At 32.4% G+C, this 17739-nt stretch overlaps 1 protein-coding gene across 1 annotated transcript; it reads right to left on the bottom strand.

Annotated features, from left to right (window-relative positions):
* Positions 1-10807: 10807 nt before the first annotated feature.
* LOC139519812 (uncharacterized) lies at positions 10808-13279 on the bottom strand. The gene is made up of 2 exons (XM_071312089.1): positions 13171-13279; positions 10808-11572 (listed from the first exon to the last, which is right to left on the bottom strand). Exons 1-2 carry the CDS (start codon positions 13240-13242, stop codon positions 10817-10819), a joined length of 828 nt encoding a protein of 275 aa, XP_071168190.1. The 5' UTR covers positions 13243-13279; the 3' UTR covers positions 10808-10816.
* Positions 13280-17739: the final 4460 nt, after the last annotated feature.

The raw sequence follows: 17739 nt of genomic DNA, 5'->3' as shown, positions 1-17739 counted from the left end.
CTCTGGAAATCTCATGGCAAGAAAAATGATCATCTCAAAACAGACAAAATACTGGCGCAACGAAATCTTCGCAAACAACTCCGAAAGGAACAGTATATGGATAGAACCCAATTCTACAATGAACTTATGGACAATCCTAGCAATGATATGTTTCATAAACTCATTCGTCGTAACAGAGGTTCCAAAAATAAAGATGCGATCTGTATAATAGAAAATGGCGAGCACCACTACTCGGCAAAGGACTAAACAAATAGCTTCTCTAGATACTTTTGAGTTCTTGGCTGTTCCGAAAGACAATGGTTATGATCCAGAATTCTTAGGTCTCTGCAATATCCCGCATACCATATTTGATGAACTCTGCAAACAAAGCAGCGACGAACCACAATTTAGTTTTCAAAATATCTGTGATGCAATCAATCAGCTACATTCTGGCAAGGAAACAGATGAATTAGGTCTTGCTGCTGAACATTACAACTGTAACTCATTTTCTTACAAACTGTTTTAATAACATTTTCATCAATCATCATATACCTGATATCTTTAAATCTGGTATCGTAACACCTGTGCTCAAAAAAGGGAAAAATCCAATGTTAATGGACAACTAGAGAGGAATTGCCGTTACACCTGTCCATCTCAAAACTCTTCGAATGTACCATACTACCTCGATTAACCTTGAATTTTGATCAGTCATCTCTACATTTCGGCTTTACAAAAGGGTTATCGATGCTTATGGCCAGTCTCATTATCACTGAAGCTAGGACAGAAGCAAAATTAGTCACAATGGAACCTTTATTTCTTATTACTGTGGACAGCCAAAAGGCCTTCGACGTCGTAGATCACATCATACTATTAGATGCGTTATATAACCATACTCAGAATCATCCTCTCTGGTCAATAGTGAAAAATCTTTACTCAGGGCTAGTTCAAGAGTCAAATGGAAAAAAGTAAAATCACAAAAATACTGAACTCAGAGGAAAATCAATTCGGAAAGTCCATAATCACATGGCAAAATCAAATAACAAAACGCATCAAAAACGAATGGACAAGAACTGTCATATTCCTGACTTGGTACAGGCATTTTCAAATGTAGAAAATGGTGGATTGAACCTGGTTTTATAGCTAGGAAGGGAAATGTTAGTAATAGCTTTAATATTCATAAGGGAGTACGACTAAACAATCTGCTTGAGGATCTTAAATCACACAGTCTTGGTCTTAAAATTGGCACAAATTATGTTGGCTGCCCAACTTGTGCGGACGACATAGCCTTCTTGAGCAAAAATCATCAGGAATTACAATGCATGCTCTAATGATTTAAACTGGACCCTAGGCAACACCCTTGTTTATCCATCAGAAGACACAACACATCTTGGCTTAATAAGAGCAGAATTGAAGGTAAACAATCTAAATATTGATGCACGCATCAGCATTGCGAGAAGAACTCTTTACTCTCTGATGAATACCGGTTTACATGGAACAAATGGACTAAACCCACAGACATCTTACAAGATATATCCGAGCTATGTTATTCCCCGATTGCTATATGGAATGGAAATACTCCCTCTTAACCAAAGCCAACTTGATATTATGACCCCTTTTTCACCCAAAAACATTGCGAAATATTCAGTCACTACCTTCACGAACAGCCACTGGATCAGTATTCATGCTGCTGGGAGCGCTAACAATTGAGGCAGAAATACATAAAAGGCAACTTTCATTTCTGTACAGTGATCTCTCATGTAACAATTCAACAGTCCAATGTTTAGTTGACAGACAAGTCATTATGAATATTGATAACCATCTCAGCTTCTTCTGTAAGATCGCAGGTGTACTAACTTTATACGATCTGCCAAGTATATCTACACTTAGTCAAAATTAAAATAGAAAGCAACAGTTAAATTAGCAATTCAGGATTATTGGACTAAAACTTTCATTAAAGAAATAGAAACAAAGTTTTTATTAACATATTTGGACAAAACCTTGTTAAGAATTGGGCATACACATCCGATTTGGACCAGCCTTTCTTCAACTGTATCAGATGTTAAAAAGGGAGCGATAAAAGTTCGACTATTAACTGGGACTTATATACTTGAATCTCACAGATCTAAATTTAGTGGTGGCAGGGAATCGGCATTATGTAAATGCTCTGGAACATCAGATGAAGATATAATTCATTTCCTACTATTGTGTCCGGCTTTACACAATCAGAGAAAAGAAACATTTAGCAAACTCAAGTCTTATGTGAGTTCAGTTATTGGCACGAAACATTGGTCTAAGCAATTTAAAGGACATTTGGATCTGATAAAACTTATTGTTGACAGCTCCTTTCTACTGCCATTGCTTAGAAATAGGACTGAACTGGACAAAATTCAAAGATTGGCTACGGACATGTGTTATAGACTCCATGCTCAGCAGAAAATAATACCTGTATACTCGTAGTTAAATATGTATAGACAATACATTCAGTGCATTAAGGAAAGATATGAAATGAACATTATGTACATATGTGTATAGGTAGAAGTAGGGGTGTCCTAGTTTCCATTGTATAAAGCACCCTATATTTTCAGATTTTAGTTGTGTACAATAAATCTTATAAATAAATATTGATAGGGCCTAGATATTTTTACCTTTTATTGCGTAAATTATTTTATCAGTCCTTAAATATTTTAGATTTTATCCGTGTACAGTGAATTTAAAATTTTTAAGTTATTTGGGGAAAATGTTTAGTGTATAAATTTTAATTAATTCCCGTCTGGATGATATCCGTTGACAGGGGGTGTTCCATAATTGGAAGGATTTACGTATAGAAGAAGAAGAAGGTAACATAATGACATATAATAGAAGAATAACTTAATGATGAGCTCTTTTAAAGTACCGAGCCACGTTATAAGATCCAAAGAAACACAAAAAGTCATATACAAAACACACCAGCAAAAATAAAAGATAATACAAACACATTGACGGGATGTATAAGTACCGAGCCACGTAACATGGATATCACCGAAAATAATCCCAACAGTAAAAGTAATATTAATAAATAGAACAAAAAGACAAATGAAAGAACAATATAACAAGTTGTTAAGATGATAAACAACGTCAGTACGCAGAATCTATACATCGAGACCATGTATTATTTGTGAAGTTGATACGGAATATTTATCAACAAGATCGTGAATTACCTTGAACTTGCCCTCATCACGTCGCTGATCATGAGTGATATTAATCAAGGATGAAGTGAGGCCGCAATAAGGGTACAAAATAACAAATAAATATGGATTTGCATTTTGCGTGTGTTCTACTGTTTTTATTCCATATGAAACAAATTCTCACCAATAACTTTTGATTTTGGATTATTTGTCAGAGTCATTTGGTGCTATACTAATATTACTATAATTAGATAAAAAAAAATATTTGTTGGAAATTTATCTTAAAATTTCCCGGTTTACAATATTTCGGAATTTCTTCCAATGTTAATACTATAAATATATCTCAATTACTCCGTATACCACGTATTTAAAAATATAAATAATAATTATGATCATACGTAAACACAAAAAAACACCAAAAAACTATGTACAATAGCGAACCACAAAACAAATACGATAACGATATAAATAGTTGTTGAACACTTCCAGAACAATGAAAGCTGCCTGATGCCAGTGTAAACTCGGATGGTTTAACATATTCATCTCCAACCTTGGAATCATGTTTTTCTACAAGTTTGATAATTTAGACTTACTAGAACACACCCGCGAAATCGCGGGCATTCAGAGCGTAGTTTAAAGTATGTAAAGTGTAGTTTGAAGAATTTTGTGAAATATTGAATGACTGGAGAATTTCAGCAAATGTATCATAAATCATAGGTTATTGGGGACAGGAAAATGTTTTTTTTAATCCCTCCTCCTTTATTTCCAAAATTTCCAATTTGTGGTTTTCTATCAATTTCAATATGAATATACATTTAGTATGTTATGAACATTTAAGTAAGGAGCCTGTAATTCAGTGGTTGTCGTTTTTTTATGTGTTACACATTTGTTTTTCGTTCATTTTTTGTACATAAATAAGGCCGCTAGTTTTCTCGTTTGAATTGTTTTACATTGTCATTTCGGTGCCTTTTAAAGCTGAGTATGCGGTATGGTATTTGCTCGTTGTTGAAGGCCGCTAGTTTTCTCGTTTGAATTGTTTTACATTGTCATTTCGGTGCCTTTTAAAGCTGAGTATGCGGTATGGTATTTGCTCGTTGTTGAAGGCCGTACGATGACCGATAGTTGTTAATTTCTGTGTCATTTTGTTCTCTTGTGGAGAGTTGTCAACATGGCAATCATACCAGATCTTCTTTTTTTTGTAATCAATGAATTTTGTAAAATATTTAATGACTGGAGAATTTCAGAAAAGGTATCAAAAGTGCACATGAATAATTTTAGCGCTTATCTGTATCTATCATATAAATAAAGTGTATTTACTTTCAATTCTAAGTTTTCTAATCGATCCATGGTGGTCATTGATATAGTATACAGACCCTCTCTATTTAATAAAATCTGTGACCACCGTGGATAGTAAACTTGAAACTTAATTCTGAAAATACACTTTATTCGTAGTATATGTATGTTCAAAGTATACAGAAAAACGCAAACCGGAAGTATAATCTGACTTCAAATTTTGTCCAATGACGGGACAATATCCGGATGCCCTTTTTCTCGTTTTTCTCCCAAAATAACTCAATCTGAATAATCATATGAATGGATGACAAATGCGACTATGCACTGTACCTATAGGACACAGAGGCGTGTTGATTAATTTATTGTGGAAAGAAGAGAAGCGACACCCAAAATGAGGTCTTCTCGTTTAATAGTATAGAAGATATCTCGAATTTGACTTACACAGTCATCTCAGTACCAGAATCTATGACAAACGAGACGATTTTAATTTTGAAATTATAAATTTCCCTCACCTTAGTAGCAAAATACCAACTTCACCTGCATGTGGGATATATATTTCCCAACTTATTCCATATTCAAGAGCATGCAGCTTCTACTCAGAATTTGTAAAACGACATCAGAGGTATGTCAAGGAACGTCTTGTCCTTTTTCTAAAAAAGTTCATCGGAAGGCACCAAAACCTTGTTGATAAATATCCGTATCAACTTCACAAATAATACACGATGATCTTGATGTTTTAACAATGTGTTTTATAGTTCTTTCATTTGTCTTTGTTCTATCATTAATATTACTTTTACTGTTGAATGGTTTTAAGTGATATTCGTTTGACGTGGCTCGGTACATATACATCTCGTCAATGTGTTTGTATTGTCTTTTATTTTTTGATGGTGTGTTTTGTATATGCGACTTTTTGTATTTCTTTGGTTCTTATAACGTGACTCTGTACTTTAAAAAATCCCGTCAGTATGATATTGTTCTATTTTATATCATTATGATATATGATATATTTCTATTATGAATTACAATATACGTTGAACCACATACGTCAAAATCATTCAATCGCGTAGTGGAATTAACTATTTATGGATTCTTATAAATTCTATATAAAACTTTTGGACTAGTTTAAATCTCGGTCTATTTCTGAAATTTATTCTTTTTGATTTTTTCACCCTGTATGCTTACATTGCCTAGGTAAATTTTTAAATTGTGTGTATGCACATTAAACGACAAATCTATGTGACGTATAAAATTTTCTGACGTCAGACACACAAATCAATGAATGTGTTTGTAGATGGATGTTTTTGTGTTCTGTTAAATTGTTCCTTTTAAAATTGTTGTACGAGGATGACTGATGTACCCATATTCTGACTATTTTATTTATTGTGTCTGTTTAGTTAACGCATCGATGTAAATATAACGGAATTTGATGAGACTGTCATCAAAGTGAGAGGGTTAGCGCTATGAAACCAGGTTTAATCCACCATTTCCTACATTTGAAAATGCCTGTACCAAGTCAGGAATATGACAGTTCTTGTCCATTCGTTTTTGATGCGTTTTGTTATTTGATTTTGTCATGTGATTATGGACTTTCCGAATTGATTTTCCTCTAAGTTAAGTATTTTAGTGATTTAACTTTTTTTGTTTCGATACTACTCTCAACTTGAAAGTCTATCTTTGTCAACATTCAGGTGTTCAGACATTTCAATTTCTAATCGCCTCCAATCTGTTATAGACTGAGCCTATCATTTTCACTTTAATAAAAAAAATCGTCATCATCAATAAATAAAGGCAACAGTAGTATACCGCTGTTCAAACTCATAAATCCATGGACAAAAAACAAAATCGGGGTAACAAACTAAAACTGAGGAAAACGCATTAAATATAAGAGAACAACGACACAACACTACAATGTAACACACACAGAAACGGACCAAGCATCAGACAAAATCCCACGAGAATAACAAATATAACATCAAAGCCAAATACATGAATTTGGGATAGATAAGTACCGTGACACGTCTTATCGTAATGTGAATTTATACTCAAACATAAGAGAAAACAAACGATGCAACGTTAAAATGTAACACACACAGAAACGAACTATAATATAACAATGGCCATATTCCTGACTTGGTACATGACATTTTTAAAGGAATAAATGGTGGGTTGAACCTGGTTAAACCTCCTTCTTTTATAGCGATGTGAAATATAACATTAAAATGACAACTCAACACCACAGGACTACAACATAAATAAATTGGAGAACAACATTGACAAAGAAACACACGAACAACAGCCAACAAAAGGCAACAAGTTCAAAATTTTAATACGCCAGAAGTGCGTTTTGTCCACACAAGATCTAATAGTGACGCCAATAAGAATCATTTTATTATTTTTTATTGTACTTGTACCTGATTGTTCGCACTTATTCAACACATAATCTTTTATTATCCAAACATTCCTGAGATTATTTTTCTCTCCATAGACTACTTGCTGAACTTGTTGATCATTTCCATTTTTTCTCTCAGCTACTGCAGATTCATTTAGATCTACGTGGGATGTTGATGCATCCTTACCTTCAAGTTCAATGGAATATGTTTCATCCTCAACACAATCAAGTTCTTCATGACAACTAAGATTTACTTACCTTGTATCAATATTATTTGTGTCTGTGGTTTGAGAAAGGAATTAATCTAGCCCTGTAGGAAGCACTTGCACAGAAGTTGCAACCAATTATTTCTAAAACTCTTTCTTCAAGGGGTGTAAAATGTTCCACAAGTTTGGGTCCACCGCCTGTTGCAGTTCTTTTCCTTAGTTGCTTGGTTTTTCTCCCTTTCGTTATGCTGGACCAATCTTGCAACTTTTTTTTCTCCTATCATCGGACAATCTCTTATGAACCCCCCCCCCCCCCCCCCCCCCCCCCCGGTTGTAAGTTCAAATGATCGTAAATAATGCGAACATCTTGGCGTAACTTGCTGCAGCTATACCGTCGTATCTCGATCGTAGTTTTTCCGCGAATATGAATTAAATCACATTTAAGATGGCGACATCGTTCGTTGTACTCGATGAAGATGTTGAAAGAAGAAGAAGAAAAAAAGAATCTTCAGCATTGGAACAACCCTTAGTACTTTTGATAATTTTGTAAATGAAAAAGATATCAATGCATTTTTAACCGTTATTTTTTTATGATTTAAAGTGATTTAACTTGAAAATGAGTAAAAGGGCCCCCTTTTTTACAATGGCATATTAATTCAGTTTGATTAGGTTTGAAGATTAAATTCGACTAATTTAAATGAAAAGTCCACATTCATTTTTTTAGAATTCATAAATATAGTGTAAAGTAAACTGAATTATTTTTTCCAAAGAACTGTTGTATTTAGAGCATATTTATGTAAAGAATATTTTCGCAATGTTTAACAAAAAGCCCCTATTGTTTATCTGGTTTCTGAGAGAATTTTTCCCCTTTTGTAGCGCATGAAGGTATATTTTTTTCTGACATATTTCAATTGCTTAGGTGAAAAATATCTTGTATCCAAATTTTCATAAAACATTCATCATGGAATCAAAACTGTATCATATGCCCTTTAAACTAAGATAAACTAAGTTGTATTAATGTTGTTGTCGGTTTGATGCCTCATTGAGGGTTAACATGTGTCCCTTTTCATTCATGCTTATCTAATTATGCTTGTTGTGCTGATGCCTTATTTATGTTTACCCTGTTATATCCTTTAATTTACTGTCAAGCTTGTTTGGCTGGTGCCTTTATATAATTAGCTAAATATGTACCAAATTTACTTTTTGAATTAATCTTAATTTTTTTAAATCCAAGTAGATAAGTCATAATGATTCAGATATACCCACTTGACCCACTTAAATTAATATTGTTTAAACCCTTTTGTTGACGAATGAAGGTATAATAGTTAATATGAATATTAAAAATATTATAACACATACTGACATATTATATTGAAAATTCAGCACAATTTTAATGATACCTATGCATTATTATTCTATAAAACTGGATGTTAACTTTATAGTTTCCATTGGTTGCTTTCTCACATATTTGTGTTATGATCTGATAATTATTTTCCTAAATATTGTTTCTGGTAAATCAATATAACTACACAGTGCCATACATGTATAGTTGGTTATATTTACTTCATTAAAATTTGTATCCATAACTGACTCATTGACAAATATAACACATCTCATTAACTTCATTGTAGTTATTTAATAAAACTGGTTCTGTAAATTTTAGACAGTAAACCTCAAGTTTTGTTATGAATTAGATGATTTAAGGTAGTTCTGGGGGTATACCTACATCTTGAATTGTACAATCACAGTAATAATTATAAATTATTTGGTATTTTTTTTTACTCAAATCTGAAAATTTGGAGAAAGATTTGAAATTTATTCGTTACACTGTATTTTTTAATTTAAGGAAACTAAGTTAACAGTATGAATTTCATTATCAAAACTATTTTAACAAATACAAATTGTTGGTGCTATTAGAACAAATTATTCAAATGAGCCATTTAAGGGGAGATAACTCTTTTAGTAGATTATTAGTACTGGACATATGGGAGAACATTCAATTTTTTTTACTCCCCCCTCCCTCAAAATTATGACTTGAAATATTATTTTATACAAATGTCAGACGTCCGTCTGTCTATGGTGAAAAGAGCAAAGTTAAATCTTTAAAAAAAAAAAATTCTATACCTCTGGACTACCATAAAGTGTTTATTTGTACTGATATCACTTTCCACTAGTAGTCTTATCCGAAAGAAGTTAACTGAAGATTAAAGCAGAAATGCTTACCATTTAAGAGCACCTTTCTCAGTGTTAATATAAGCTTAAGGTTGTATTTTCAATAATGCTATTGTTTTTCAGGATAGGTAAGTATTTAAAATAAATGTTCTTTAAATAAAGCTAATAATAACAATGACCACTGCCCTTTCCTCGATCTTGATATCTATATCAGAAACGGGAAGCTTAATACAAAAATTTATGATAAAAGAGATGATTTTTCATTTCCTATTGTTAATTATCCATTTTTAGATGGTGACGTTCCCTTGTCACCATCTTATGGTGTTTATATATCTCAACTTGTACGATTCGCTCGTGTATGTAACAATGTATTAGATTTTAGCGAGAGAAATTTATGTATTACTGAAAAATTATTACACCAGGGTTTTCGATATCACAAACTGGTCAAAACATTTACTAAATTTTATCACCGGTATAAGGAAATAATTCGTAAATATAACTCAACATGCAGACATCTTATACGTTCAGGTATTTCACATCCAAAATTTTATGGAAATATTCTTTATAAAGCACAAAAATGTCAGTATTCTCCTCAGAAACTAACAAAACCTTTAAATAGACTTATTAAAAGGGGATATAGTTACGATACTGTTGTCAGGTCATTAAAGATTGCATATTTTGGCTTTAACATTGATTCACTGATAGGGTCTTTGCATCGGAACTAAACACATTTATTTCTAAAAAAACAGTTGTTGGCATGACACGGGTTATGTTCTTCTCATATATTTTATGATAGTATGATACTAAACCCCTAACGGGAGGGATTGTACCTGATATTCATATGATGAAGACATAATCTTTCAATCAGTTTAATTGAGGTCTGGAGCTGGCATGTCAGTTAACTGCTAGTAGTCTGTTGTTATTTATGTATTATTGTCATTTTATTTATTTTCTTTTGTTACATCTTTGACATCAGACTCGGACTTCTCTTGAATTGAATTTTAATATGCGTATTGTTATTCTTTTACTTTTCTACATTGGCTAGAGGTATAGGGGGAGGGTTGAGATCTCATAAACATGTTTAACCCCGCCGCAATTTTGCGCCTGTCCCAAGTCAGGAGCCTCTGGCCTTTGTTAGTCTTGTATGATTTTAAATTTTAGTTTCTTGTGTATAATTCGGAGTTTAGTATGACGTCCATTATCACTGTACTATTATGCATATTTTAGGGGCCAGCTGAAGGACACCTACGGGTGCGGGAATTCTCGCTACATTGAAGACCCATTGGTTGCCTTCGGCTGTTGTTTGCTCTATGGTCGGGTGGTTGTCGCTTTGACATATTCACCATTTCCTTTCTCAATTTTATCTTGTTCTTATTTATTTAATTTTGTTTTAAACAAAGTGTTGTCTGTCCCTTCTGAACATGCATGTTCTTTATTTATTTAATTTTGTTTTAAACAAAGTGTTGTCTGTCCCTTCTGAACATGCAAATTGATTTGTCCAATGTGTCTTCAACAGAAATAGTGATACTCTTAACTGTTTTATTTCAGTGAGAGCTGTTTTTGGCCATGAAATACCTAAATTAGATTCAAAGATGGTAAAAAATGAAGAGTTCTTACTTCACAAGTTTAGACCGCAAGTTACACAAAGCACCACAAACAAAAATAATATCATCAAGGATGGGTTTAAGAGTAAGAGGCAATGTGCCCTGTAGTAGCTGAAAAGATTTGATATCCCCTATAGCTCGTTCTACATGGATGCGTGCATTTGCAATACGCCTCGTCCTTGTAACTGCTCTACTGCTCAACTGTCTGCCATTTGCAAAAGGTGGAATTGCAAGAGTTGCACCCTTTAAAGCCAGGAGATCACTTATGGTGAATCCACGGTCAGCCATAACCTCATCGCCAAACTCCAACATTTCCAAGAACCCAGATGCTTGTGTAATCCTGCGGTCTGAAACCGCCCCTGACCACAACCATGACAAGAAACAGAATGAACCACTTGGTGTTGTACCTACCAAAAGTTTGAATGTATTATTATGCTTATAACTTGACCAAGTGATTCTCTGGGCAGAAGGTAATGAGGGTTTTTGAACAAAAAATTCAGTGCAATCTATAACTACTCTGGTTTTTGGGAAATACTTAAAAGATTTAGGCATATTTTCCTTTATTTGATCTTTAGTGGGCCACTTGATAAGAAAATCCAGTTCTTTCCGCAAAAACACAATCCATGTGTTAAAGATACGGGAAACGGTCGAAGAACTTATACACAACATATCTCCTAAAACATCTGTGTCCAATCCCTTCCTCAGTCGTACAAGGCTCATCAGGTACTCCTCCCAAAGTGTTAACTCTCTCGATGCTCCCCTTTTCTGTAAAACAAAATCCAAGAAAAGACTATACTATTGACATTTGTCAATTTTGTCAATTTTTTATTGTTTATTACTTAATTTTGCTGATTTTCATCATTTTTCTGGCTTATGAGATTTACCATGTTAAAGCCAGGAGCAAAATATCTATTAAACATATCAAGTAAGGCATTCTGAATAATACTATTAAAAGCCTAACTGACATTTTCAAAATTACATGTACTATTTCCTGGAACATTTACCCCGGAAATTTAAATTAATCATAACATATAAGATGAATTTTTGTTTGTTTCCATAGAAATTTTCTGTACATAAAGATTATGTAAATGCATATCATATAATTTTAATCTTTGCTTTGATCTGCTTTTCTAATTCAAAACAACTAGTTGACATGGTCCTACATCTTAAAGGAGTAGGTCCGGTAAGGACCGATTCTGGCCTCAAATTTCAGGTTCATCTGACGAAAGATTTTGACCACTTTTTAAACACTTAAGTGTCTATTTTATTTGAATTAATTAGTTTATGTGAAAGATTTTAACAGATTTAGTCATTAAAAACGATCCGATTCAAGCTCAAATATGTAAAATCTACCAAATATGCCGAAAAATGTCACTTTTCAGATGGTTTTTGGTAAAAATGAAAGTGGCCGCATCCGTGTTCATCCTCAACCTTTATATATGTTATGTATTATCATAAAATACAACTTACATTTCAATATTAAGGATGAACACGAATGCGGCCACTTTCGTTTTACACAAAAACCGTCTAAAATTTAACTAAAATGCTAGAATTATGAGGATTTCAGTAATTTAGCATGACTTAATGGTGCTAGTACCGGATATATGTGCATTGTATTGTCAAAAACAGCCCATATTTATGTAGCAGAAGCATTCGACTGTCCAAGAAATAACTAAAGGTTTACATTTTAACAATTTTGTAAAACTGCTATATTTTGGGGCCAAAAAGGGATCTTACTGAACCTACTCCTTTAATAATAGTAGGGTATGTTTACACGAGTTCTGCTCATGACTTGGCATAAAGATACACATGATATTTTTTAAAAACAAATTGTAGTGTTCAGTAAACCCTGACAACTGTTACTTTTCATCATTAGTAATTTATTTTAAAAAGTTATATAATGAATATAATAATTGGTTGATTTGATCACAATTTCATATTACCATCTGATCAGTAATAACAAAAATCCATTTTTACAAAATCCTTATGCCAAGTCACTAGGGGGCGCTGTTCCAACAGTGTATTCACTAATAAAACCAGTGGACGTTGTAAACAATGCTTGATATAAAAGACTTTGATGCTAACAAGAAATATTTATTGTTACATTTTCATGTTTTTACAGGTATTAATGGAAACCTTGTAGCAGGACATGAATCAATGAAGAGACACGTGTTTGAGAAATGACCATGTGTTGATTTTTTCATTTAAAGTATTAACACTGGCTATTGCTTGAATAAGTGCTCAAAATCCATCAAAAAGAACAGATCTGTCTGAGGAAATCTTACTATTTATGTTGAGTATTTGAATAAAGTATAGGACTGGTAAGGTTTTAACTAAAGTGAATTTTGAGACCGATAACTTACCTTTCCACTGACATCATTCTCTGTATCGTCGAAGCTGTCACCAACCCTAGATGACCCATACCAATACTTCATCCTAGAAGCCTTCAACTCGACATGACTAAAACAAGTTTCAAGACACCAGTGTCATTCCTGAAAATTTAACACTAAGACTGTTAAAACTGATTATTTGTTATTTTAACAATTTCAATTGGTCTTAATTTTGCATTTACTTTCAATTACCGTACAGTTAATCCTTTTTTTAAATCACTAAAAAATATTCCAAAAATCTACATACATTAAATAGACCAATATTTTTAGATTAAAAATAATACTCCATGCTTTCATTCCAATCTTTTTCTTATGATACGGGGACCTTTTAAATACCTGTATAGGCTTTAGACTTTTTTTCCACATCTGAAACAAATAACTGTCTTCTCATGGTCTTCAAGTTGACATTTGTACTGCTGTCCGAAAAAGTTTGATGGTAAGTCTGAGATCCTGAATCTGCAATTTCAGTTCAAATATATATACATGTATAACACTTTTTTTCTCCATGCAACCCCATATATATTTAAATTTTGAAAGGCATTTATTTGGTTTTTTTTTCTCACTTTCTTGTCCAAAAGCAAATGAACCGAGAATATCGAATGAACGCTACCAATTGAGACAATAATTATTGGTTAAAAAAACTTTTTAAATTTTTTACGTCCCTGCTGTAACATAGGGGCATTAAGTTTTACCCTTTTCTGTTGGTTTCCTTTCTCTTAACTTTCGTTTTCTTCGACAAAACATTATGAAACTTATACAAAATGCTATTTACCATGTTTACCACTGAACAAGGAATAAGTTGAATTTTGATGGTGTTATACTTAAACTATTGTAGAGTTTTGCCCCTTTACTAATGAAAAATTACATTCTGCAAATAGATCAAGGTAAAAAATATGAAAATAACAATATAAAGGGATTATTATTTCACTAGTTAAGTAAAAATCTCAAAATAATACATTTGTTTTAAAGTACATTTTTGTACATTGTGGCTATACGAATTCACTGCAATAAGGAACATTCTAATATACATGTAAGACACTTTAATATACTGTGATTATGATATCCAGAAATAGAACAGTTCTGTACTACTTCATTGATTGCCAATGTTAACAGGGGCAGAAATAGAGGGTTTTTCAGGTCCCCCCTTTGATTAAAAAATTTGGTTGATTGAATAAGGAATCACTGAAGCATGAATGAAGCGGTCCCCTCGTATGAAAATTTCTGAATCCGTCACTGCTTGATGTATAAAATTTTGAACTTCACACCTTCCCACATAACCTCCAGCCCATTTAGAAATATACAGCTCCTATGTAATTATAGATATATATAAATTTACCTTTTGTTTCCACAGGTAGAGGAGTAGCAGTAAAGATAATGGTGTCAATGTCATCTGGTACTTTCCCTTCGTCGCTAGGCCCTAGTTCAATCTCTGCTTCAAAATCTAAAATTATTTAATGAAATATGTTATATCTATTATAAATAAATAAAATTATTTGCCCTTCATATTTTAAATGGTTTTATTTTTTGAAATACACACTTAATGCTTTTTTATACTTTAATCTAAAAATGTGAAGTTTTAGATGATTTTGTTATATATTGCAAGTTATTTCATGTACTTGAGAAAATAATTTCTATTCATAGCAAAAAAAAATAAAAAAAACAAAAAAAAAATCTGCAATGTGCCCAACACAGATGCTCAGAAAGAATATCCATTTAATTATAATTTCAACCAGATAAATATTCTAAAGAGAACGTGTCAACAAAAAAAAATACACCATTACATATATTTGTTTATCTGGATATCACCTACCTAAATACTAAATTTATTTACAGATTTTTACCATTCTGATATAATTAAATTTTGGATGTAACGCGTCTTCTGATTGGCTGACGTCGTTTCGTTTATCAGCCCTTAGACATAATTTTGTCATGTGACTGTGACGTCATCAATGTTTTTTTCACAGTTTACTCCCGTTTAAAATGGAATTCCGAATTAAATTATAAGAAATAACTGTAATATTTTTTTTCTGACTATTCGAAATAACAAAAAAAATGTGGTGCACACTGTAAAATGATCCGCTATGAGAAAAAATATTACAGTCATTCCTTAATTGTTCAGAAATAGTCACATTTTAAAATAAATTTTACAAGGTTGATCCCAAATGGTCAAATATGATACTGACCTTTATTTTTTACATCGTGTGATGTCAACTTATGAACTTACTTCATAATATTGTTATAAGATTTGAAAAATTGTACATTTTTATGATCAATTTATTAAAAAAAATGTAATTTGGAAAATTTCAAATGCATACATGTATTTACATGTAAGCAATATAAAATATAAAATCAAAACAATTGAAATTACGACACATTTGTTGTTGTCATGGTTGGATAAAATATGAATCTATGATAATGAACATATTTCAACAAATTAAATGATTTTAAAAGGAAACTGTAATGTGCAGACAATTTTAATGTGTTTTCGGAATTTGATAATATATCAATTGTAGCCTTTGCTATGTTTGAAGGAGGTCAATAATTTACATTTTAAGATGTATTGACTGAGGATAACATTTTTCTAAAGATACAGTAACATGTTTTAAAAGATTTTACCTGGAACATATACAATAAGAGTGATCTAGGTCTACTGTTCCCTGATCAGCTGATTTTCCTGAAATAATGAAATGCTTTATTATATGAAACATTACACATGTATACAAAAAATTGACAGTTTATCGTTTTGATAGACTTTTTTTTAACTTCACGCAATACATGTAACTAAATGTAATACAATGTATCTAACATGAAAATAGGGAAATGTTGTTGATTTAAATATGTTCACAACAGTCTGTACTCTTAGCCACTTGTCTGACGAAACAGACCAGTAAAATTTTATTTGGACTAGTAAGTTGTTGTTAAAGTTTATTTCGAAACATATGTAAAATGTGGGAATATTGATCTTTGGACTAGATCAGATAAGATTTTGATGCAGATACACCACATGCATAAGATAATTTTGTGATTAAGCATTGTGGCATGACAGTTTTCATTTTTTTTTAGTCTGCCGCTACACAAATGTTAGTCCAAATAATTATGACGTCTTGAAAGGCTATTATATATTTGTTCTTTGACGCAATAATTATGACGTCTTGAAAGGCTATTATATTTTCTTCTTTGAGTGATAAGTCACAAATGTATGCTATTTCAGTGAATATTCATTGGCCTTACAGCCTTGTACTTACAAATTGATGTGTTTATAAGATTGTAATTTGAACAGTTAAATGTATGAAATATGAAACTGTTTTTGGATAGCTCCTACATAATTCCACTCAGCATTTCCTAGTATCATGAGTTCATAAACATGTATAAATGCAGCACCTGAATGTTCAAGTAAAAAGTGTCATTGGGATATATGTCAATCATGTCAAATTTTAAACGAAGTAATATTTAAACATTATGAACCTTTATAAAGAAAATACAAGCATTATATTACATTATATATACATTTCGTACCTATTTTTACACCTTCCTACACACAAGGCTGGGACGGTCTATTGGTGCCCTTCTTTTCCGGTTCTGCAGCATGACATTTTCCTTCTCAGCTTCACAGGAGCCTGCAGGAATAGGATCCGGATATTCCTCAGTCGGACCGTTCCCCCTTACAAAGTGAAGTGAGCAAATGTAGCTATATTTCGTCACTTTCTCAACGTTCAGGTCAGGTCGTCCGCAGGCTCTTATCCATCTTTCACACTTCACTCTATTCCGTAATGGCGCGTTTCGTCTACATAAGACTCATCAGTGACGCTCATATCAAAATATTTATAAAGCCAAACAAGTACAAAGTTGAAGAGCATTGAGGATCCAAAATCCCAAAAAGTTGTGCCAAATACGGCTAAAGTAATCTATGCCTGGAATAAGAAAATCCTTAGTTTCTTTTTTCTTTCTCTAAGGACACAAAAAAAAAAAAATACCAGGAAAAACTCAGAAGTTCTGAACATCTTAGTAAAACTCACGCCTTTTCCTAAAATAGAAAGCTCATCGGGAATTACCAGGAGCTTGTTGATAAATATTCCGTATCAGCTTAATAAATATTATAAGATGGTCTTGAAGTATAAATTCTAGATAGTGACGTTGATTTTCATCTTAATTACGTGTTTGTTGTGTTCTTTTATTTGTCTTTTAAATTTATTAGTCTATTTTTGGTAATATTCATTTGACGTGGCTCGGTAACTATACATCCTGTTATTGTTATTAGTATGTCTTTTTTTCTTATACATCCCGTTATTGTGCTAATTGTGACTTTTTACCCAATATGTCTGTTTGTTTGGTCTTCCATTGTTGTCAATTTTAAAGGAATTCTATCCGACTATCATACAAGTGAGAAATTTAGCTATATATAAAACCAGGTTGTATCCACCTTTTTCTACACAAGAAAAATGCCTTACAAAGTTAGGAATATGGCAGTTGTTATCCATTTGTTTGAATTTTTGATTTTGCCATTATATTAGGGAATTTCTGTTATGGATTTACCTCTATGTT

Source organism: Mytilus edulis, chromosome 1 (genome assembly GCF_963676685.1).
Source record: "Mytilus edulis chromosome 1, xbMytEdul2.2, whole genome shotgun sequence".
In the NCBI taxonomy this organism is placed as follows: domain Eukaryota; kingdom Metazoa; phylum Mollusca; class Bivalvia; order Mytilida; family Mytilidae; genus Mytilus; species Mytilus edulis.
This window is presented reverse-complemented; position numbering and strand designations above follow the sequence as displayed.

Excerpts from the sequence above, each read along its gene's own strand:
- LOC139519812 (XM_071312089.1), bottom strand. The coding sequence starts at position 13,242 with ATGAAGTATTGGTATGGGTCATCTAGGGTTGGTGACAGCTTCGACGAT. Across the intron at positions 11,573-13,170 it reads AGAATGATGTCAGTGGAAAG|AAAAGGGGAGCATCGAGAGA; the intron begins GTAAGTTATCGG and ends TTTGTTTTACAG.